This window comes from Rhamphochromis sp. 'chilingali' (assembly GCF_963969265.1).
Source record: "Rhamphochromis sp. 'chilingali' genome assembly, chromosome: 4".
In the NCBI taxonomy this organism is placed as follows: domain Eukaryota; kingdom Metazoa; phylum Chordata; class Actinopteri; order Cichliformes; family Cichlidae; genus Rhamphochromis; species Rhamphochromis sp. 'chilingali'.
Window position 1 is genome coordinate 447,560 of NC_137948.1, and position 24,774 is coordinate 472,333.

A 24,774-nucleotide genomic window follows, 5' to 3' on the forward strand; every position below is an offset into this window, starting at 1 on the left:
CTGCTGCTGAGGACACATTCATCCGAGTCACCAGCCTCAGAAATCACAAGTTAACAGCAGCTCAGATCAGAGCCCAGATAAATGCCACACAGAGCTCCAGCAGCAGACACATCTCTACATGTTCAGAGGAGACTGTGAATCAGGCCTTTACGGTCAAATAGCCGCTGAAAAACCACGACTAAGGAAATGCAACAAGCAGAACAGATTTGTTTGGACCAAAAAACACAAGGAGTGGACATTAGACCATCTGTGCTTTAGGCTGATGAGTCCACATCTGAGATCTTTGGTTCCACACGCTGCACGTGATGGTCGAGCTGCAGACTCACTGCTGAAGTCAAACCTGGGCTCAGTCTGTGCAGCAGGATCAGATGTTAGTGTGCACAGAACAATAACACTGCTGCAAATCTGTGTGCTGCCAATAAAGCTGTGTTATAATCGATGCTGCTCGTCAGCGAAACAGACCTCAGGCCTTCCTCGAACCTAACCTGTTCGCATCATGGGTTACCATGGCAACTTACCCCGGTGAGAAGGGAAGCACCTTTGTGGTACAGAGTGTAGGGTAGCTGGATACATGGTAGTGCAGGCCGCTGCTCCTGATGATGATGTCAGGATAAGACAATCTTGGCTTTGCTGAACTCATGTCATTGTGCAGGTTCCAGGTCAGCTGACAGTCGTCCACCAATCACTGCTAAATGCAAACTAGCTTACAAATACTGGCGGCATCCTGGATGCACCTGTGGTAAGAACTCCCACATCGCTTCTTTCACAAACGTCAAAGTCCACCCCGCCCCCATGTGACCTCATCCTTTCACCGCTGACGGGTGAATATGATTGGTTGTTTGTGTAAAAACTATAAATTTGAGCAGAAGCACTTTCTTAACTGCTCTCACTCTTACCTGCCCGTCATTGCTTCTTCTTCGTGTGTCGTATTGGTCGTGTCTGTCTGTTGGAGGGTCAGCTCGCCATAGAACGAAATGATTATCAATCCTCAGCCGTTCACATGAAACATTTTAATAACAACTGAAATCATTTTCACATTTCTGCAATTCAAAGATGAACGTTCAGAGAATACAGATCCAGGTTTTACTTTGAAAGGTCCATACAGGAAGTGATGCTCCTGGTGTTCCTGCTGTCCGTGTGTCACTGCGCGCGATACCGCCACACAAACGAGCGTCCGCACACTTTTGGCACTTTCTTCATCTCAAATGAAAGACGCCTGGCAGAGTGACATCATCACTACATTGACCTGGACATCGGGTCGGCGTTCCAGGAAGTACCAACTGATGACGACATGTTTTTGTTTACATGATCAACACAAACACGTAAACACGAAGTCCATCAAACCGTCGCAACAAAGGAGGAAACTAATCATCTGCGTTCATCTCAGTCGTCTTTTGATTGGTGGACGTCCAGACTGACGACCTGCAGCTCGGTCAGGTTGTTGCTGCTCTGTTGACTGATGACCATCTAAACAAACAAACAAACAAACAAAGTGTCACTGCAGTGAGCGCAGCCATGTTTACAAACATTCACATACTTGTGTGTACATAAACGTTTTGTAATCTTTTGACCTCGTTTATCTCGTGTTTGGTTACATTGTCTCCCTGTTCAGCACGCTGCCGACACTCGATGTCTTTTAAACGTGCTTTACAAGTAAAACTGACTTGGCTCGATGTTAACGGCCGCCTGCAGGGATGTGCGTGAACGTGTCATTAATGTGTCATGTGCAGTTGGTGTGCAGTTGGCGTGTTGTGGTACCGGGTGCAGCTGGACTGCAGAAACTGGGATCTGAGTGGTGCCTGGAGGAAGAGAGGTGAGGAAGACCTGCGGCACGGCGGCTGAAAGAAGAAAAGAGTTTGTGGTTTTTCTGAAAACGTTTTCATTTCAGCAAATATTAACAGTCGGTCACCTGGGTCATGTGACTGGGTGTGGCCTGCTGGAGAGAAGGTGTTGAGGACTGTGAGGCTGCCGTCGCCCAGCGAGGGCGTTGGTGCGGCATACATCACCGTGTGACTGCCTGGGTACATCATGTGACCTGCTACCGAGGAAGAGGAGGAGGAAGGGGAGGAGACGATGGAGACGGGAAGACTTGCTGCAGAGAGAGGAAGATGGTCAGGTTGGCGATGCTACGTTAACCCGTTACGGAACGTGTCTTTGTGTTCATACCTGTGGAGGAGGCGGGGCTCTGCATGTCAGAGCTGCTGTGATTGGCGGTTGCCTGCTGGCTGCTGGTCTGTACTTGGATTGTCTGCAGCTGCTGAGAGACTCCAGGTCCTGATGACACAAAGAGGGCGGAGCTAACATTCACCTGTTGGCAGGCAAGCTAAGGAAAACGCACCGATTGACAGGAGGACGGCGTAGCAGTGTGCTGACCTGACAGCGACACGGTGGCAGGAAGCCGCAGCAACGTAGCTGGCTGTGTGGGTGGAGCATGCAGCGTGGGGGTGGGGCCTGGGGCCACGGGGCCCTGGATGGCCAAAGACTGGCCCTGCAGCTGGCTGAGGGGGATGGTGTGTGCACCCGGAGGCAGCGAGCCACCTGCAGACAGGTCAAGGGGTGGGTCCAGAGACAGATTAGCTGAATAAAAGCAGCAGGAAAGCCAAAAGTGTGTGGACAGGTGAAAGACCAGCAGGTGCTCTGGTGGCCATTGAAATGTTTACTTTTACCTGCCAGCTAAGAAACAACACAAACACGAGCCTTGTGTCAGCAGTTGACTCCGCCCACCTACCTGACATCAAAGTAAAGCCTCCAGGAAGCACCACCCCGGCTGATGTCTTCAGCAGCGTCCCATTGGCGGTCGAGGACGGCGGCTGCCAGGTGGGGGCGCTGGTCTGCACCTGCAGGGACGCTGAGGATGAAGAGGAGCAGGATGTGGAGGAGGAGGAGGAGCTGGCCAGGCTGAAGGCCGGTTTGACCAGATCCTGCAGACACACGACATCTGTATTTAAGGAGCGGGGCTAAAAGCGCTGATCCCGACATTTAAGTAACAGCACCTGGACGCTACCTTGGCAGCCTCGGAGCAGCCGTCAGCTTCTGACACCTGATAGCTGAGGTCGGTCTCCTCGAAGCCCGTGGCGCTCATCCTCTGGTCGGAGGAGGGGTCGGAGCGCGGCGGCGAGTCTGGCGAGTTCAGGCAGGTCTGGATCAGAGCTTTCCCCGTCTCTGACGTGATCATCGGCTGCAGCTTCCTCGTGGCGAAGGTGTACACGTGGCCCGTCTCGCTGGCAACAAGCAGCAACACCTGCGTACCTGTGAGCGTGGACAGCTCGTACGCCTGGGTGGGGGAGCAGGTACAACAGGTGAACACGCTATCGGTCTAAACACACCTGCAGACATGGTGCAGTTCCTGGAGTGAACAGCTGACTGATGCTGTACCACTAACCTCACCTGTCAGATAAACTGAGCTGAAAGCAGAGACAGTGGCTCATCTGTATTTATTGAGTTTTACTCACTGAGCTCTACTGTATTCTACTTTGATTTTTATTGACTGATTCTACCTGCTGCACCCTGCTGGCTCCAGCCAAACTTCACCTGTCTACAGGTGAGACGCTCCTAAAGAACCTTACTGAACGCTCAGACACACCTGCAGACCTGAGCTGGTACAACGTCACCCTTTTTAGCCTCCACCTGCTCCCGAGCCTCCAGGTGAAGCTCTGCAGGTGAGAACAGGGTGATGATACACCTGTGCTCTGTGGCAGGTGAAGCTTTCATATACTTTTGGATTTTAGAAGCTTAGATTGAGACGAAACGTGAAAATTTCAATGTCAGAGTAAACCCACAGCTGACCTCTGACCCCTGCTGCCTCTCACCTTCTTCATGATGCCGGTCTTCCTCTTGCTGAAGGTGGTGTACCTCCGCAGCTTGTTGTCTATGAACTCCATCTTGATCTTCACCCTGCCTCGGGTCTTCTTGCCGGGCTTCACCCCCGCCGCCCCGGGCCTCAGACCACTGTACGCCCCGCTGAGGCCTCCGGAGCTCTGCGCCGCCTGATGCCCGACCTCCCGCTCGCTCCTCTCCCGCTTCACGCCCCTCCGGTCCCCACCCAGGCCCCCCGTGTCATCGTCCTCCGCGGAGTCGGAGTCCTGGTCGGAGCCGCTGAACGCCCCCTCGGCGCTGTAGTCCCGGTCCTCCGGCGCCCCCTCGCCAGTCTCACGGGCCGTGTCCGGTTCCGGTCCGGCTGTGTCTGTGCTGCTCATGCGTCCAGGTAAGGTTCTGGAGCCCATCTCGGCCCCGCTGCCCGCCAGCATCCTTATCAGCGTCCCTCCCACCGGGCCCGGAAGATGGATCCTCCGGGTGCGCCGGAGAGACCCTCGGCGGGGCTCGGAGCTCCGCGCCGGGTCGGGGTCGACTAGCCGCACCGCTAGCTGCGTGGCTAACGGGGCTAGGCTAAGCGCTCAGCGGCTCTACAGCGACAGGTCGCCCGGTGAGTCCGTTAGAAAGCTCCGGGAGCCCGCGGGCCGTGAGGGGAAGCCGCCGGGCACACTTTCCGCAGGAAATCGATCCGGATCGATCAGAAATTAGAAAAAGTTGTGAAGTTGTTTTCACAGAGCAGCGAGGCCCGGCCCCCCACGGATCACTCCGCTCCACATAAGGAAATGACGGACAGCTTCCGCAGATATCCGTCCGCTCTGACAGGTAGTCCGGCACTTCACACCCACTGCAGCCACCCCGCGGCTCGGAATCGCCTTACCTCTCACCGGAAGTGTCGGGGTAGGGAGTCTTTATGGTCTGGTGCGGACAGGTGCGAACTTACCGAAGCTTGTGCGCAATGATACGCAGTTCTGGGCTGTACGACCGGGACACCTTTCTCCATATAAAGAACGCGTTTCCTTTTATGGCCCCGCCTCTCCTTATATGGTCATCCTTCTTCCTGCACACCTCCAGCCTGAACAGCTGCAGCACGTGGAGATAGGAGGACGACTGTGGAAGCCCAGCTGTGCCAATATGACAATAATCAATAACACAAATAAAAAAGTGAAAAGATTTCATAGATTAGATTCGAGTGTCGGGTCGCAGCGTTACACCTGCTTTTATATATGACACGAGGAACATGGAGGAATGACCTGCTCCACGGCAGGAAAAACTGAAAGAACATGCTCAGCAACCTAAACCAAACATCCCGATAACATGCAACGCCCCGTGAGAGCGCTCAGGTCCTCATGATGGTGCTCTCTATTCAGACTCAAATACATAAAATTCCAGCCCAGAGAATGAGAGAGATGAGTGAGCTAAACCATCTGAACTTTGACCTTTGACTGTGGGGTCAAACCATGACCTCAGTAACATGAAATCTGAATGATGTTCTAGAGTAGTAAAATGAAAAGTTATAAAGAAAAAACACAAACATGGGAAATAATAAAAGATGAAAAAGAACAACATGAAAAAAGAAATTGAAATAAAAACCATCAGATTTCATCAGACTGTTCATGGCTCCGCCCCCGTCACCTGTGATGAAATGTCTGTTTTCATGCAGCGTCCAGATTTCTCAGTACTAAAGTGAAAGTACCTCAAAGGAGTACTTCACAGTACACTAAACGTACTGAGTTACTTTCCAGACTGAAGTCAGATCAATACATCAGCAGAGATCAGTCTGAATCCTTTAATGAGTTTATTACATCATCACTCCTTCAGCCAATCAGTGAGCTGGGGCCTGCTGGGTGCTGCTTTGGAGTCACTAGTGCTGAACCAGGATCAGCCTGTAATCTCACCTCAGATTAGCTGCAGAGTCCGGCGGTACTTGCAGAACACACGCCATTTACACGCCACACGCAACATGTCGCTCAGCGGCGCTGCAGCCGGCGGCCCCCCCTGGAGGAACCACAGCTTCATCCTGGGAGGGGGGCGAGATCCCCCCCTGACTGACCAGGGGGAGACCATCATAGGAGTCTACCTACTGCTGCTGGGTGAGCGCGCACGCACACATTCACACACACACACACAATCAGACACACATACAGACAAAAACAAACAGACACACACACAGATACACACACACACACAGACTCACAGACACACACACACACACACACACAATCAGACACACAGACACAGACAAACACACACACAGATACACATGTGCTGTGTCATCGTTGTGTCCTGCATCTGTGTGATGTTATTTGGCTTCAGTCTGTCAGTGATCAGCGATCAATACTCTGATCATGCTGTGGGCACAGCAGCACTCTCAGCTGCAGCAGCTTTGATGAGCTTCTCTGGCTGTGGGTAACAGAGCAGGTGTCGCTCTCACCTGTCTGCTGGACATCAGCTGCACTTTAAGTGTTCTTAGTAGTGACCTGCTGGATTACCCTCAGCTGCTCCTGTGTAGTACTGTGTGTACACTGTGTACTTACTGTACACACTGAAGTACCTGTATGCACCTGTGTGTTTCCAGGATGGATGTCCTGGTTCGGGAACAGCATCGTCCTCTTCGTCCTCTACAGGCAGAGAGCCTCGCTGCTGCCCACCGACTACCTGACCTATAACCTCGCCGTCTCAGACGCCAGCATCTCCGTGTTCGGATACTCCAGAGGAATCATCGAGATCTTCAACGTCTTCCAGGACAGCGGCTACCTCATCTCCTCCATCTGGACCTGCCAGGTACTGACGTCCCAGCTCAGACTCAGCCTGTGGTGGGACGTGACGGGCTCACCTGTGATGTGTTCTCACGCAGGTGGACGGGTTCTTCACGCTGGTGTTCGGTCTGAGCAGCATCTACACGCTGACCGTGATCAGCATCACACGCTACATCAAAGGATGCCACCCAAGCCGAGGTCAGAGGTCCGCCCATCAGGTGTTCACCATCATAGTGTTAACATGTTATTACCATGTCACCTGAGTGAGTGTGTGTGTTTCAGCGCATCACATCACCAGGACCAGTGTGTTCGTGTGTCTGTCGCTCATCTGGATCGCAGCTGGATTCTGGTCCGGGGCGCCGCTGCTCGGCTGGGGCAGCTACACAGGCAAGAATACCCTGACCTCTGACCCCTGACCCCCTCACAGTACAGGAAGTGGCTGCAGGTCTCTCCAGGGCGGTGCGTTAGAGTGAATGAGGCTCAGATAAAGCAGGGACCATAAAACACCAGTGTCCTGCTGCCGCGTGCTGATTGGTCTGTCAGGGGTCCGCTGCGCCCTTATAGAACAGGAAGTGAGCAGTGGAAGGCCTTCCTTTAGTGACAGTGTCTGTCGTCTGTGCAGATCGCGGCTATGGGACCTGTGAGATTGACTGGGCCAAGGCAAACTACTCGAGCGTCTACAAGTCCTACATCGTCTCCATCTTTGTGTGCTGCTTCTTCATCCCCGTGCTCGTCATGCTGTTCTGCTACGTGTCCATCATCAACACGGTGAAGCGAGGCAACGCGCTGTCGGCCGAGGGAGACCTGACCGACCGCCAGCGGAAGATCGAGAGAGACGTGACCGTCGTGAGTGTTTGTCGCTGTCATCTCCTGCCCACCAGAGTGCCGTTCGGGAAGTTCGATCACTTTCTCTGTCTCTGCAGGTTTCCATAGTGATCTGCACAGCCTTTATCCTGGCCTGGTCGCCGTACGCCGTGGTGTCCATGTGGTCCGCCTGGGGTTTCCACGTGCCCAACCTCACCAGCATCTTCACCCGCCTCTTTGCCAAATCTGCCAGTTTCTACAACCCGCTCATCTACTTTGGTCTCAGCTCCAAATTCCGCAAAGACGTGGCGGTCCTGCTGCCGTGCACGCGTGACGCCAAAGACACCGTCAAGCTGAAGCGTTTCAAACCCAAGGTTGACGGTCGTCTTGCCACAGGAGGCGGGGCCAGATTCAAAGTTCATCTGAGCCGGCCTGAAAAGAAGTACTCGTTAGTGAACCATCCCCACGAGGCCCTGACCCAGGACTCGGGGACAGTGAGTCCGCCATCCACGCCGCCACCCGTCAACAAGGAGGTGTTCTACATCGACATGCCCCGCCCCTCTGAGACCAGTTCTGGCTTTGAATGCGAGAGACTCTGATGGACGACTGAAATATCGATCCTCGTTAAGTCTGGTCTATAGAGACTCCGCCCCATCGAGTGCTCGCACCGTTCTGTTTGGTGAGCGAGGAGTGGAGGTTAGCGTTAGACACCTGTGTGTGACCACGAGGAGAGGAAGAGCCCATAAAACCCTGATGATGTTTTATATAAAGTCTCAGTTTTGATAACCACTCAGTGTGAATTTGATTGAGTCACATGTTTCAATAAAGTTTTTTAGGAGCAAACAAAAGTGTCGTTTTTTGAATGTTGGCCGTTCTCTGTCCAGGCACTGGACAGGAAGTCGTAGAGGACACGCAGGAAATGATTTGAGGCTTGAATCCTGTGGAGCGTGGGTCTCCAGCTGGAGTCGTCTCAATGGGGTGGAGTAGTGTGATGACGGGAGCAGAAAGCTGCTCTCACAGAGGCTGAGGGTCTCTGAGCTGAAGGAGGGGAGAGTTCAGCTCAGAGAGCCTCCACAGGTGGAGGACAAAGCGATCATCTACGGCTCCTCTGATGGAGACTCACAGGAGCATGAGCTCACACAGAGCAGCTGCATACCTGCTGGATGATGGTAGGCGGGTGTGGGTGGGTGTGCTTCCTGTGGAGTCAAAGAGCACTCAGAGTTCGGACACACGTCTCCCGACTGCTGGTCAGAATGAACTGACCAATTAAGGCTGTGTGGGAGGGGGCCGAGATGAGGCTGTCACATGATCAGCCTCAGTCTGACCGCTAATCACAGTCCAGGCTTCAGTGTGAGTCTGCAGCAAAAATCAAACACACACACACACAAGCTCGTTACCTCTGTGCGCAGGTGTGCACGTTCACGCGGATTTGTGGTAAACGTGTCACAGCGCGCAGTCAGCAGGCGGCGCTGCAGCTCCGTGACTGCGGACAGAAGCCGGGTCCAGCCCCGCCCCCGCCTCTCCAGCCTTCATCCCGGTCGGAGGAGGATGAGGAGTCCGCCGCGCGCTGCTCTGTGACGAGGCAGCTTCAGTGGAACGAACCGGAGTGGAACCGCCAGAGCCCGGTGAGTCTGATCGATCCGTCCTATCGGTTTGAAAGCGTTACCATGATCGATCCGCGTGGGTGAGGGTCTCTCTGACACGCACACACAAACACACTATCCACGCTACTGACGATAGGAGCCAATCAAACACCGTCTGTTTTTGAGGAAGATGATGGTGATAATATCCGACCCTGACGTCATCGGCTATTGATCAGCGCACACACACACACTGCATTTGGTCACGCACTCATTTCTGCAAGTGTGCGCGTAACTGCAAGTGCACCTGTGAGACATGACGTCATGAGTCTTGAGATATCTGCAGACAGCAGGGGGTTCTGTGGGTCACGTGGTTCTCCGACAGGAGTTCTGGAGTAGATCAGCTGATGATGAAATTGACATCACTCTCGCCTGAGTGGACTCCTGGGAAGTGGAGTCCAGACTCGAGGCTGGAGGAACCGCGCGCGCGCGCGCGCGCACACACACACACACACACACACACACACACACACACACGAGGATGTTTTTATAACTCAACTGTTAAAATTAAAGCTTCAAGTTTGCATCATTAGGGGCGTGGCCTCTCTGACTGACAGATAGCTTCACCTGAACTGGACCTCTGGACTGTGTTTGTGCTGTTGGAGCAGTTAAATGACATCAGTCTGTAGTAACAGACAATCCAGGAAGGACTCTGATTGGCTGTCACTGATTAACAGGTATCTATCGTACAGCTTTAGAAACAGCAGATGGTAGTTACAGTAATCTGATTACATTCTATTCATGGCTGTGTGAAGGGATGCACGACCTCCCACTGTCTCCTAGCAACAGTAACCATGGTGCTGTCTGTGGGCAGCAGAGCATAATGTGCTGTTTCCATGGCGCTGCCTCTGAGATAGCATTCACACACACACACACACACACACACACACACACACACACACACACACACAGATTCCTCTGCACCACTGAGGACCGGCAGCCAATCAATCACTGTCGGTTACTGAGGATGATGATGAGGGTGATGAAGGTGTAATCTGAGCAGTTTCCCGGTGAGAACTCAGCACAGCTGGGGGTCAGAGGTCAGGCAGTGATGTCATGGTGCATGACTGTAATCACCTGTTGTTGTACATGAGAGGAGCTGCTGTACTAGCTGGGCTCACACTCTGCGATTTTTGGCCCATTTTGAGCCGATTTTTGAGTCGTGCGACCGTTTTGGTGATCGGCCCGATTTTGGCCTTCATCGTGCGTCATGTAGTATACGTGGGTTAACGAGATGCGATTAACACCTCACGACCAGCTCCCAATCATCACCTCACGACCGTCGTGAGGGTGTCACCGCAGCTTCTCACACTGCGCACGCGCAAACACATAAACGTCGGTGAAAAAGACGGGCAAGGACAGAGAGACTCAAGAGGAGCTTCTATCCCCAAGCCATCCGTGCCCTAAACACACACACCCGCCCTCTCACATCATCTATAACTGACTGAGACAGGACTCTTCCAGACACTAAACCAAGGCACAATGTACATTTCAATTCCTTTAATTTTAAATATGTTTATATTGTCTATCCTGTAAAATAGTCAGATATCTATTCATATTAATGTACAGAATTCACCTGCTTGCTGCTACTACTGCACATTCACCCAATGTATATACTATATATATGTGTATGTATATATATATATGTGTGTATATAATGTTTTTCCTCTACACCCCCCCCCCCCCCCCCCAATTTTTTTGCACATGTCGAGGAGCGTGTCAGGCTACATTTAACTGTGTGTTATACTTTTATAACTATGCATGTGACAAATAAAGAACCTTGAACCTTGAACCTTGAGAAGCACAGCAGTGCAGCGTGTGATCTGGACACAAGCGATGGAGGCACTTGTAGAACTTTCGCTCATCCGAGCCTTTTCCATGTGGCCTCACAAAATCATCACGACCACAACAACCGTGAAAATGGTTGGATTTACGTTGCTGCTCAATCACAGATTACCTTCATGTTATGGACGCACAGTGTGAGCACTCAGGTCGCATCAGAGCGTCGGGCCGTATAGTGTGAGACCTGCATCGTGACCTACCAACTTCTAACCCCTGCGAGTCAATCGTACAGTTTGAGCAGGAGCTGAATAACGCTACTGAAAAAAATCGCAGTGGTTGCCCAGCTTTAGTAGGAACTCACTGATTTGATCTGATCTCATAGTTTTGATCAGTATTTATCAGCAGAGTCTGAAGTTGATTGAATTCATTTTATTTATAGAGCATTAAATCCTAACAGTAGTCACCTCAAGCTGCTTCATACTGTAAAGACTCATAGTAAAACTCCACAATCATACGGCGCCCTGTGTTTGTTACCTTATGTGTACCTTATATGTGTTTTGTGTTGTTTTGGTTGGAAGCATCAAACGGTTTTTGAGGCTGCGCTGTTGTGATTTATCTTAAATGATGTTGGATCCTAAGAGGAACTGTTAAAGTCAAGTCAAGTGGCTCTTATTGTCATTCCAACCATGTGCAGTGGTACAGTGCAGAGTGGAACGAGACAGTGTTCCTCCGACACCCTGGTGTTACATATGACATATAACTGATGAACACAGGACTTAAAGTGCAACAAAACGAGACAAGACAGATACAAGACAAGAAATGTGCAAAATACTGATCGTTGTGCAAAAAGTAACTTGGTGTCTATAGATGTGTGTGAGATACTGCAGATAAGTGCTTGGTAGTAACATGTGCAAAGGTGTGTGTGTCATTCCAGTCACTGAGTGTTCAGGAGTCTGACGACCTGGGGGAAGAAACTGTGTCAACATGTAAACATGCGGCCAGTTTTGGTGAGAGAAGGAAGACAGGATAAAGACATGCTGTGGAAGAGAGACAGAGATTAATAACAGATATGATTCAATGCAGAGAGGTCTGTTAACACATAGTGAGTGAAGAAGAAACACCCAGTGCATCGTGGGAATCCCCGGCAGCCTACGTCTATTGCAGCATAACTAAGGGAGGATTCAGGGTCACCTGGTCCAGCCCTAACTATATGCTTTAGCAAAAAGGAAAGTTTGAAGCCTAATCTTAAAAGTAGAGATAGTGTCTGTCTCCTGAATCCAAACTGGAAGCTGGTTCCACAGAAGAGGGGCCTGAAAACTGAAGGCTCTGCCTCCCATTCTACTTTTAAATACTCTAGGAACAACAAGTAGGCCTGCAGAGCGAGAGCGAAGTGCTCTAATAGGGTGATATGGTACTACAAGGTCATTAAGATAAGATGGGGCCTGATTATTTAATCCAGTGAAGGGAAGCCAAAACAGGAGAAATCGGCTCTCTCTTTCTAGTCCCTGTCAGGACTCTTGCTGCAGCATTTTGGATTAGCTGAAGGCTTTTCAGGGAGTTTTTAGGACTTCCAGATAATAATGAATTACAGTCGTCCAGCCTGGAAGTAATAAATGCATGAACTAGTTTTTCAAAGGAGCGTCAGCGTTTAAATGAGAGAGAAACAGGAAGTGATCCGTCTCTCTGTCTCCAGGTGAGCCATGCCGCTGGTGAAGCGAATCATCGAGCCTCGGTACCTGTGCCGCGGCTCTCTGCCTGATGGGGTCGCCAGTGAGCTGGAGTGCGTCACCAACAGCACGCTGGCTGCGGTCATCAAACAGCTGGGAGGACTCAGTAAGTTTCGGTTATCGTTGTAACTCTGGTTCTCGATGAGGGGACGAGCTGAAGGTTTCCGATGCTTCAGCTAACCTCCATGCACTCTGCATTTACAGTTTAATAAAGTTTATTCAATGCAAATCATGTGATGAGATCATTCCTGCAGTGAGACACCATCGATGCTCAAACCTTTTCTGTTCATTTTGCTTCTGTTAGTAACCTAAGCCACAGCTAACCAATCAGCTTAGTGCAGCCAGGTAAAAACAGAGAACCCAGTATCACAGACTGTAAATAAAGATGGCAGTAGATCTCTGAGACCCAGTAGGAGAGGACTCCTCTGGTCTCAGTCTGACTGAATAAAACAGGAAGTTTATTTTTGTGGTCATACTGAAGCAGGAATCGCTCTCATCACATGCTAAAAATACGTGGAGTGAAGCTCCGCCTACAGCCCAGGTGTGGGAGTCCAAACACACACAAACACCTCCTCTCAAAACCTTGACTGTCAGTTGTGTGTGAGCGTTACCTGTGTGCAGGTGTACACATTCATCCTGTCACTGACAGAAGCTCGTGGTGAATGTTTGTGTTCCCAGAAAACTGAGCTCAACTTCATAAAATCAGATTAAAATCAAAGCCGTAATCATTATGAGTGGCTCTGCTTAACGGGAGCATGGGTGCAGGAACAGCTCCTGGTCGCTCGTTAGAATTGACCTTTAGACCAACACAGAGAGACTGAGGAGGAGCTTCTTCCCGCAGGCGATACGGTCTCTCAATCACACCACCACACAGTACTGACCCACACATACAGTTCTTACACACACACTGGACTTTCTGGACTTTGGTTTTGCACAACACTGGTCACTATATTCTTCATTTCCGGTTAATACTTGTACAGCTGCTGTTATTGTGTATATATTTATTTAGATTTCTTCATACATTCTTATATAGTTCTATATTGTGTATTGTGTATTTTGTTGTACAGTTATTTTATTTTCAACTTTAATTTATATATTTATCTTTATCTTATTCTTCCCAGTTAAATTTACCCTTCATTCTAATTTGTGTTGTACAGTTATTTCATTTTTAACCTTAATTTATATTTTATTCCTTCCTAGTTAAATTTACCCTTTTTAATTTTTCATATTTATTTCCTATCTTATTCATAGCCTTTTCCTTTTTTGTTTTCTTTAGGTCACGAGCAGTTGTCCAAGCATTTCACTACATATCGTACTGTGTATGACTGTGTACGTGACAAATAAAATTTGAATTTGAATTTGAATTAGGGTCGTTTTCTGTGGATAGAAGTCTGTGTGAGCTCACTCGGTCCACGGCGTAGTAATAACATGTCTTACTTCCTGATGATGGCATGCAGGTCGCCATGCGGAGGACATTTTTGGCGAGCTGTTCACAGAGGCTAACAGCTTCTACCTGAGAATGAACAGCCTGCAGGAGAGAGTGGACCTGCTGGCTGTGAAGGTCACTCAGCTGGATTCCACCGTGGAGGAAGGTTGGTGAGAATCACTGCCCTCAGATCATGTGACCATCCAGCGCCTCCACCTGTTTATAGATTCTGTATCTCTTCCGTGTGCTTCCAGTCTCGCTGCAGGACATCAATATGCGGAAAGCTTTTAGAAGCAGTACCATTCAGGACCAGCAGGTGGTGTCACGGAGCTCCATCCCTAATCCAGCGCTGGAGATGTACCAACGCTGTGACAAGCCACCACCCCTCAACATCCTGACAGCCTACAGGTTAGTTTAAACTCCGCCCACAATGTCCTGCAGGTTGTAGGCGGAAGAGTTTAAATTACTTGCAGGTAATTTAAACTCAGAGTTTTTGTTGTTGTGTCTGCAGGGACGACAAGAAGGCTGGTCTGAAGTTCTACACCGACCCATCGTACTTCTTCAACCTGTGGAAGGAAAAGATGCTGCAGGCCACCGAGAACAAACGCAAGGAGAAGAGACGGCAGAAGGTTCATCCATCCATCTATCCACGCATCCAACCATGATCATCCATCTATCCACGCATCCAACCACGATCATCCATCTATCCACGCATACAACCACGATCATCCATCCATCTATCCACGCATCCAACCACGATCATCCATCTATCCACGCATACAACCACGATCATCCATCCATCTATCCACGCATCCAACCACGATCATCCATCTATCCACGCATCCAACCACGATCATCCATCTATCTATCCACGCATCCAACCACGATCATCCATCTATCTATCCACGCATCCAACCACGATCATCCATCTATCTATCCACGCATCCAACCACGATCATCCATCTATCTATCCACGCATCCAACCACGATCATCCATCTATCCACGCATCCAACCACGATCATCCATCCATCTATCCATGCATCCAACCACGATCATCCATCTATCCACGCATCCAACCACGATCATCCATCTATCTATCCATGCATCCAACCACGATCATCCATCTATCCACGCATACAACCACGATCATCCATCCATCTATCCACGCATCCAACCACGATCATCCATCCATCTATCCACGCGCCCAACCACGATCATCCATCCATCTATCCACGTGCCCAACCACGATCATCCATCCATCTAGCCACGCACCCAACCACGATCATCCATCTATCCACGCATCCAACCACGATCATCCATCCATCCACGCATCCAACCACGATCATCCATCCATCTATCCATGCATCCAACCACGATCATCCATCTATCCACGCATCCAACCACGATCATCCATCTATCTATCCATGCATCCAACCACGATCATCCATCTATCCACGCATACAACCACGATCATCCATCCATCTATCCACGCATCCAACCACGATCATCCATCCATCTATCCACGCGCCCAACCACGATCATCCATCCATCTATCCACGTGCCCAACCACGATCATCCATCCATCTAGCCACGCACCCAACCACGATCATCCATCTATCCACGCATCCAACCACGATCATCCATCCATCCACGCATCCAACCACAATCATCCATCCATCTATCCATGCATCCAACCACGACATCCATCTATCCACGCATCCAACCACGATCATCCATGCATCCAACCATGATCATCCATCCATCATCCATGCATCCAACCACGATCATCCATCTATCCACGCATACAACCACGATCATCCATCCATCTATCCACGCATCCAACCACGATCATCCATCTATCCACGCATACAACCACGATCATCCATCCATCTATCCACGCATCCAACCACGATCATCCATCTATCCACGCATCCAACCACGATCATCCATCTATCTATCCACGCATCCAACCACGATCATCCATCTATCTATCCACGCATCCAACCACGATCATCCATCTATCTATCCACGCATCCAACCACGATCATCCATCTATCTATCACGCATCCAACCACGATCATCCATCTATCTATCACGCATCCAACCACGATCATCCATCTATCCACGCATACAACCACGATCATCCATCTATCCACGTATCCAACCACGATCATCCATCCATCTATCCATGCATCCAACCACGATCATCCATCTATCCACGCATCCAACCACGATCATCCATCTATCTATCCATGCATCCAACCACGATCATCCATCTATCCACGCATCCAACCACGATCATCCATCCATCTATCCACGCATCCAACCACGATCATCCATCTATCTATCCATGCATCCAACCACGATCATCCATCTATCCACGCATACAACCACGATCATCCATCCATCTATCCACGCATCCAACCACGATCATCCATCCATCTATCCACGCGCCCAACCACGATCATCCATCCATCTATCCACGTGCCCAACCACGATCATCCATCCATCTAGCCACGCGCCCAACCACGATCATCCATCCATCTAGCCACGCACCCAACCACGATCATCCATCTATCCACGCATCCAACCACGATCATCCATCCATCCACGCATCCAACCACAATCATCCATCCATCTATCCATGCATCCAACCACGACATCCATCTATCCACGCATCCAACCACGATCATCCATGCATCCAACCATGATCATCCATCCATCATCCATGCATCCAACCACGATCATCCATCCATGTATGTGAAAATAAGGTGCTGCTTTAACAGGTCATTTATTTCTAGGAGCAGAGACATGTGGAGGAGTCCTCAGGGCGGGAGGTGAAGAAGGTGAAGTAATTTGTGTTTGGTTAAAACTTGTTAAGTCGCATGTTTTGATAAGTTTGTGAACTTTCATTAAATCTCATTACTTGTCATTACTGTTTCTCTTGGGAAGGTCCGGAAAGCGCGAAACCGGCGGCAGGAGTGGAACCTGATGGCTTATGACAAGGAGCTCCGCCCAGATGCTCGAGTCACGCCATCACCTCACCATACATCTGACGGCTCAGTGTCACCCGACAGGTAAACACCTGCATGTTCACACCTACTTCCCAGTCCAATAAGCTGACATCAGAACTTTAACTCCTCCCCCAAAGGTCAGGGATGTCAGATGACCTCTCCTTCCCGGCCAGTCCTCACCACGATGGGCATGATAGAAAAGATCATGCTGACATGGCGACCAGTGGGTCTGGGCAAACTCAGTCATTGGAACGTGCCCTCAGACCCACCTCCGCAGTATCCGCGGCAACCGCTCGCCAGCACTCTCTGGGCCGCAACCAGCCGCATCAGCATCAGCATCGCCCACAGCTGCTCACTGGTCCAGCCAATCAGAACGGAGCACGTTCCAACATGGCAAAGGAAGCCAAGTAAACACACACTTCAAATTATAATCACTATCATTATGCACATATACATGTTTGACCTTTAACCTCCATCCCTCCTCAGTGATCATCAAATCCCTCCGGCCCCTCCACCGCCTCCACCTCTCATGCCATCAGCAGGACAGGTGGTGTTTCCAAACAGCTCCATCCACATTGCTGCTATGGCAACACCATTGCACCCTGCAGCTGTGCCTGGTAACCAAGGTAACAAGCACCCAGCTATTTTTTGGTTTCTGATGGCGCTTTTGCATGTCCACGTGAAATCAGGAGCTCCTGCTCTTTTCTATCCACAGGTGGCACTGCTGCCCAGCCCCACCCCTATAGCCCCTCCCCTCCACCAATACCCCCAGCTAACTACATCCCCTCCCCCTCCCGTCCTAGCAGCCAAGCTCCCTCCTCTGCTGCTGCGCCCCCGGTGCCCCCGGCGGCGGATGGCAGGAAGCTAGCCGCAGGACTGAACGTGCCAATGAATGACGCCCGCAGTGACCTCCTCGCCGCTATCCGCAGAGGTCAGTCAGGACGCAGACAGTTCACAGATTATAGAGGTGGTCACTGGGTGATGCTCGTCTGGTGTGGGCGGGTGTGGCCAGGGTGACCTGGTGGGTGTGGTCCGACAGATGTGTGTGTGATCTGGTGTGGATTGGTGTGGTCCTGCGTGTTGATGCAATGTCTCGTGTCTGCAGGGATCCAGCTGAGGAAGGTTCAGGAGCAGCGCGAGCAGGAAGAGGCCAAGAAACGAGAGCCGACAGGAAACGACGTTGCCACCATCTTGTCACGACGTATTGCCGTGGAATACAGCGAATCAGAAGAGGAGTCTGAGCCTGAGGACCAGGAGTGGTCCGACTAAGGAGGAGGAAGAGTGCGCCAGACAGGAAGTGACTCGTCAGAGAGCCAAAACTTCTTTCTTGTTTTCCTGTTTGATGTTAATGAGTCAGCGTGGCATCCAATGGTGTTTTATGAACCTGCTGATGGTGACACGCAGAAACTTTATTGACAGCAGCAGGTTTAACAGACGTTACTCAGAAAATGAACCCTTGGCACAGCGCCCCCCTCAGGACGCCGACCGTCTGTGTTCGTGATGAAACAAAAGTTGACCTGGATTTATGTATCACTTTGCTGCTTGGACATCAAATGTCATCATTTTCAATTTATCAGAACTTTTAAAAATACATTTTCAGTTTTTAATATTTTTGTTTATTTGTTTTTACATTTTATTTTGTTTATATTTTATTCTTCATATTCTTTATATTTGTTGCTTTAGTTTTTATATTTCTTTTATTTCTTCTGTTATGATGCATCTTGTTCTACAGTGTGAGATGCAATGTGATGACATCATAGTAACTACTGACATCATGCATAATCATCCCTGCTGCTGTGGAGAGGGGGCGTGTCCTCCCTGTCCTGTACCATGTGTGATTGGCTGTTCGTGCAGTGCTGTTTCTGTGACCTGCATGTGGGTGAAAAAAACTGAAAATAGAACAAAAGTTATAGATAAAATCAAGAGTTGATTTTTGTGATTTATTTCAATCATTAAATATTTAAAGTCTCTTTTTAAAACTTGTTTTATTAGTTTTAATCTTTTAACTTTATGCATCAAGGAAAAATTACATTATATTCAACGGTCTTTGACTTGAAGAAATGTGTTTAACATTTAAACCTATTTCCTGCATATAAAATAACAATATTTGTGTTTACGTTCACTCCTTCAAATAGATGCAAGTAAAATACAGCAGGAACGTGTTACCTCACCATACATCTGTCTCCTTTCCTCACCTCCTGCTGAGGACTAGGGAAAAGAGAAGTGGAACGACCTCACACTCTCTCTCCTTGACGGTGTGAGGATGTCCGCCGTGTTGAAACTACAAACGTGCATCGTCCTCTGTCTCAGCGTGTTCTATTGTTTGGTGGAGGTCATATGAACGAGAACAGCCTGTGTAAACGTCCTGCACCACAGAGGCGGGAATTTTAAAGCCGGAGGAACATTTGGGTCCGATTTACTGCCTCACAGAGAAAAACAGAGTCTGTGCTGACAGCTGTGAACAGCAGCACTTTGGGCCTTATGCACGTGTTTATTTCACTCCCAGGAGAGAATTTTAAACGTCACTTCAAACTCTGTCACACACAGGTTACTGCAAACTGCACGAAATCTGCCAGTGCGTCACATTGTCTCAATATTGCCCTGTGCTATTCAAACTAAGTGCTGCACACATTCATGCATGTGCCACAGTAACCATAGTAACAGAGTTCAGTTTGTAATGATGCAGCTCTCCTCGGGATAAATCGGAGCTCCATCCAAGTCCTAATCCTGAGACCTTTGCACGGTGCTCAGAAGTATTTCTTCTATCAGACTGATTCTCCTGAACATGAGCTCACACTGCATTATTTTTGGTTAGTAGGCTCTTCTGTGTTTTTGAGTCACATATTCTCTCTGCTGATTCTTACTGAAGCCAACTGGCTGCATTTCTGTATATAAATTACAATACAACTATAAAATGAAATCCATATCATGTTCTTATATCTTCCTGCTGTGGAGGTCGTTCCCTGTAAAATTCCTCCATCATCACTGATCCCAGCTGACCTGAAGTAAACAGACTGTAACACAACAAAAGTCATTACTAATGAACGCTCTTCATGCAGGAACCACTCAACAGGAAATAGTTTGTATTCCAGCAGTGTGACGTTCAGGGTTCAGCTGCTGATAAAAACTAGAAATACATCAGCACCTTATGGCTGAAATGGAAAATGGAACGTTATGATGAACGTTTACATGATCTGCTCTGCTTTGGTTATGTTTTTCATGAATGGTCGGATGGGATGGCGTTTTCTCCTCTCCTTTCATCAAGGATGCTTTGGTGTATCCTACTCTAAAGGGAGCACTAAAGCTCCTTTCCATGGAGTTTGGAGAGGTGGAACAGCTCCGATCATGGTCACGTATCTCAGTGAGGAACACGCCCACAGTTTCTGCTGAAGTCATCGTTACAGCGAGCGACGCTGGTTTCAGCCTGATGATTGTAATATTCTGTCTCAAACTTATGAATAACGTGTTCATAATCTGCTTCGTGAGCCACCATTATCTTTATTGCCGCTCGTCCATTTCAACATAAAACACACCCACTTTCGTGACAGCAAACACTCCCCGTTGCCACTACGGTGGACCACAAGGGACAGTAAGCACGGAGTGCAAACATTATCAGCAATACAACATCTCCCTTTTTTTTTAGATGCCCACCAGTGACACAGCTGGTATACATTTCAAAATAGAACATCCCGAACCTGAGGATAAGGAACAGTTTTTCAACATTGCCATGTGTAAAATTACTGCGGCCTAAACTAACAACAACAATGCGATGTGGGATATGCACTCATTAGTACATGGACATTTGACATGTTTCCTTTTTGTTTTTTGTTAGGGCAGCGATCCGCCTACACCCTTTACATCACAGGTCAAGAATAACCCTCGGTTTGACCACTCGTCCTGATCTGGTGGTCAGTGCAGGGCTAGTGTCCATGGTTGGTGTTGTAGTGTCTCTAGATAGTGACAGGGGCTCTGCTTGTTGTTGAGCCGCACTATCTGGCTGGGTTACCAGATCGGATGTTGGTGCTGAAGGTGCCGGTGACGCCTTGGCGCCTCTCAGGTGCCGTCGGTTACGCCGTATAGTCTGTCCCTCGCCAGTGCGGATCACGAAAGAGCGGGCAGTCTCTGCAGGTCGGATGATGACAGCCGGTTTCCAGGCTCCGGACTCGTGCTGAAAGCGAATGTGGTCCCCCTGCTGCAGCCTCGGTAGTGGTGTGGCGCTGCGATTGTAGTAACGCCTCTGATGCTCTTGTCTTTCCATCCGTGTTTTTTGCACAACCGTCGGGCTTATAATGCGAGGTACCAGGTGGCATCCAGTAACAGGAAGCACTGAGCGTAGACGTCGACTCATGAGGAGCTGCGCGGGTGACCTGAAGCTGTCGACTGGCGTGTTCCTTTGCTCCAATAGGGACAGGTAGGGATCTACTCCCTGAGCATGAGCTTTATCCAGAACTGATTTGGCCGTCTTGACTGTTCTTTCGGCAAGGCCGTTGCTTTGCGGGTACAAAGGACTTGAGGTCGTGTGGACAAAGTCCCATGTGACTGCAAAATCCTTGAACTCTCGAGAGCTGTATTGTGGGCCGTTATCTGAGATAAGCGTCTCTGGTATACCATGTCTGGCGAATATGGCCTTGAGCTTTTTGATGACGGACCCTGCAGTGGTAGAGAATAGCCTTTCGACCTCAAAGTAGCGGCTGTAGTAGTCCACAACTACCAAGTAGTCCTGTCCACAACTACCAAGTAGTCCTGTCCACGCCATGTGAAGAGATCTGAGGCCACTGCCTGCCATGGTCTCTCAGGGATCTGGTGTGGGATGAGAGGTTCTTTGGAATTCGCCGCGCGCCTCTCCTGACATATGGAACAGTTTTCCACCGTGGCAGCTATGTCCTTGCCCATGCCTGGCCAGAAGAGGGCGTCCCTTGCTCTCTGCTTACTCCTCTCAATCCCCATGTGCCCAGTGTGGATTCTCTCCAGCATGTTGTTTCTTAGGGCTGTTGGCACTATAATTTTGTCACCTTTAAAGATGATGCCATGGGAGTGTGAAATTTCATCTCTGAAAGTCCAGAAGTCCAAAAGGGTTTTGGGGCATTTTTTTCTGTCCTCAGGCCAGCCATCCTGCACAGTTTGCTTCAGCAGGGTGAGCTGCGGGTCGCATCCTGTTGCAGCCTGTATCTCTGAGAGTTTTTTGTCACTTACTGGGAGGCTGTTTATCACCGAGTGGATCTGGTCCTCCATGCCTTCACTCAGCGTGCTGTCTTGGTCGGGCAATGGTTTCCTGGACAGTGTGTCGGCCACAGGTATGTCTTTTCCGGGCCGGTGCACGATCTCTATGTCGTATCTCTGCAGCTGTAACAGCATGCGCTGCAGACGAGCAGGGGCTACAGAGATTGGTTTCTTCAGTATGTGCTCCAACGGCTTGTGGTCCGACTCTACGATGACTCTCCTGCCGTATATGTACGTGTGGAAACGCTTGCATCCAAACAGCACTGCAAAGAGCTCTTTTTCGATCTGTGCATAGTTGACTTCTGTTAGGGTCAGTGTCTTTGAAGCATATGCTATTGGATGTCCGTCCTGCATTAACACAGCTCCCAAACCATACTTTGATGCATCTACCTGTAGCCGTAGCTCCTTGGTCGTGTCGTAGTATGCCAGTATGGGGCCTGGTTCTCTGGTTATGAGATCTTTCATTTGCTGGAAGACTCTGTCGTGGGTCTGATCCCAGATGAACTCTGAGTCTTGTTTGAGCAGCTGACGCAGCGGTGCGTTCACCTCTGATAGTCGTGGTGCGAATCTGGACAGGTAGTTCGCCATTCCAAGGATTGTCTCAAGCTCATTCTTATTCTCAGGAGGTGGCATGTCCTTTATGGCCTGCAGTTTCTTTGGGTCTGGCTGGATGCCCTCCCGGGTGAGTTTGTGTCCAAAGTAGCTCACTTCTGTGGCGCCTATGACACATTTCTCTGGACTGAGACGTACTCCTCGCTCTCGTGTGCGCTCAAGCATGGAACGGAGGTTCTCGTCGTGTTCCTCCTTTGTCCTGCCAAACACGAGGATGTCATCCACGATGGCTGCCACTCCATTGAGCCCTTCATACGTCTCATCGATTTTCCTTTGGAAAATGTCCTGTGCTGATATTATCCCAAAAGGAAGGCGCAGAAAACGGTACCTGCCAAAGGTCGTGTTGAAGGTGGTGAGGAGCGATGACTTGGTGGTTAGTTGGATGGCCCAATAGCCTGAGCGAGCATCCATGACACTGAAGTACTGTGCTCCTGCCAGCTTTGGTGTGATGTCATCCAATGTTGGAAGCGGGTAATGAGGTCTTTTGATGGCTTTGTTTAATTCGCGAGGATCGAGGCATACTCTGAGCTTCCCAGTACGCTTCTCTGCGACCACCAGTCCGTTTACCCATTCTGTGGGTTCTTTTACTTTGATGATTATGCCGTTTTTCTCCATGTCATCCAACTCCCGTTTCAGTCGTTCCCGCAGTGTGAAAGGGATCCTCCGGGGGGGGCACACAACGGGCATGGCGTCTGGGTCAATGTGTAAGTCGCATTCTCCTGGGAATTTCCCTATGCCCTCGAACACATCGGCAAACTCCTCCATGACATTTGTGATCTGTACTGACATGACCAGCTTGACTAGGTTTAGATCCAGGCATGCTCTCAACCCTAAGATGGGGGGTGCTGCAGTGTCTACTATGTCAAATGTCAGCATCTTGTGAATGCCTTTCCACCTGCACTTCAACTGGCATGTGCCCTTGATGTTGAGTTTTTCTCCTCCATAGCCAGATAGTGTGCGTGTGGGCGGTGCCAAGCTAACCTGCTTAAAACACTTCTTAAACAATCGGGCAGGGATGACGTTAGCAGTGGCTCCTGTGTCAAGCTTAAAACTCACGGTGTGATGCAGTGAGCCTACTTCTACGTCGGCGTAAGCCTGTTCATCGGCCTCCCCTTCGTTGCACTTTGTTATGGAATCTATGAATAGCTCCGCTTCATCGCTTGGAGTGTCAGGGTTGATAGAGTACACTGGGTTGGGTTGGTGTGGTGCTTGTGAACGGCATGCTTTGGCAAAGTGGTTCATTTTATTGCACTTTTTGCACCTCTTCCCTTTTGCAGGACACTCCTCCTTCTGGCTGTGTGCTCGTGCACATCTTCCACACACTTTTCCCATCTTATTATAATGAGGTGCCCTCCTATCTTTTTGCTGCGTACTCTGGCGCTTAGCGGATACTGCATGCGCGGGCGCTGCTCCCTGCAGGCTCGTGTGTGGGTCAACCATGGCTTTCAATTGCTCTCGTGCGATCTCATAGGAGCGTGCAATGTCTATGGCTTTTTCTAGAGTCAAATCTGACCCTTGGCTCAGCAGCTTTTCTCTGACTTGTGGTAAACTGGTTGCAAATGGTAATGGTAAATGGCCTGCATTTGTATAGCGCTTTTCTAGTCCCTAAGGACCCCAAAGCGCTTTACACTACATTCAGTCATTCACCCATTCACACACACATTCACACACAGGCGATGGCAAGCTACATTGTAGCCACAGCTGCCCTGGGGCGCACTGACAGAGGCACTGACAAAGACAATCCTGTCTCGGACCATTTCATCACTGTTAACGTAGCCACACTGCTTGACGAGTAACTTTAACTCGGTCACAAAGTGTTCAAATGACTCCCCTTCACCTTGGAGTCTTTCATTAAACTTGTATCTGGCGAAAATGGTGTTCGTTTTCGGCATGAGGTACTGTTCAAACCTGTCGAGATATGTGGTCAGCTTTTTAGCTTCTTCATCAGACAGCTGCCATGTGTTATAAATGTCCCTGCC

At 49.6% G+C, this 24,774-nt stretch overlaps 3 protein-coding genes across 4 annotated transcripts; 2 read left to right on the forward strand and 1 right to left on the reverse strand.

Moving 5' to 3' along the window:
- Positions 1-991: 991 nt before the first annotated feature.
- LOC308394780 (serum response factor-like) lies at positions 992-4,586 on the reverse strand. Of its 2 annotated transcripts, XM_080879299.1 has the most exons (8): positions 3,810-4,585; positions 3,005-3,274; positions 2,729-2,921; positions 2,374-2,538; positions 2,167-2,274; positions 1,910-2,092; positions 1,759-1,838; positions 992-1,467 (listed from the first exon to the last, which is right to left on the reverse strand). In XM_080879299.1, exons 1-8 carry the CDS (start codon positions 4,245-4,247, stop codon positions 1,384-1,386), a joined length of 1,521 nt encoding a protein of 506 aa, XP_080735425.1. In that variant the 5' UTR covers positions 4,248-4,585; the 3' UTR covers positions 992-1,383. The 2 variants fall into 2 exon arrangements, with proteins under 2 accessions (XP_080735425.1, XP_080735424.1); XM_080879298.1 differs by having other exon boundaries at positions 1,759-2,092; positions 3,810-4,586.
- Positions 4,587-5,067: 481 nt separating this feature from the next.
- LOC308394781 (opsin-5-like) lies at positions 5,068-8,206 on the forward strand. Its single transcript, XM_080879300.1, has 6 exons — positions 5,068-5,903; positions 6,389-6,594; positions 6,668-6,767; positions 6,852-6,956; positions 7,192-7,415; positions 7,493-8,206. The coding sequence occupies exons 1-6, from the start codon at positions 5,603-5,605 to the stop codon at positions 7,970-7,972; spliced, it is 1,416 nt and encodes a 471-aa protein (XP_080735426.1). The 5' UTR covers positions 5,068-5,602; the 3' UTR covers positions 7,973-8,206.
- Positions 8,207-8,281: 75 nt separating this feature from the next.
- Positions 8,282-21,245, forward strand: LOC308395789 (actin-binding protein WASF3-like). The gene is made up of 11 exons (XM_080880771.1): positions 8,282-8,998; positions 12,489-12,628; positions 13,980-14,114; positions 14,203-14,356; positions 14,460-14,577; positions 16,751-16,795; positions 16,902-17,026; positions 17,101-17,370; positions 17,450-17,589; positions 17,679-17,894; positions 18,069-21,245. Exons 2-11 carry the CDS (start codon positions 12,496-12,498, stop codon positions 18,230-18,232), a joined length of 1,500 nt encoding a protein of 499 aa, XP_080736897.1. The 5' UTR covers positions 8,282-8,998; positions 12,489-12,495; the 3' UTR covers positions 18,233-21,245.
- The last annotated feature ends 3,529 nt before the right edge of the window (positions 21,246-24,774 follow it).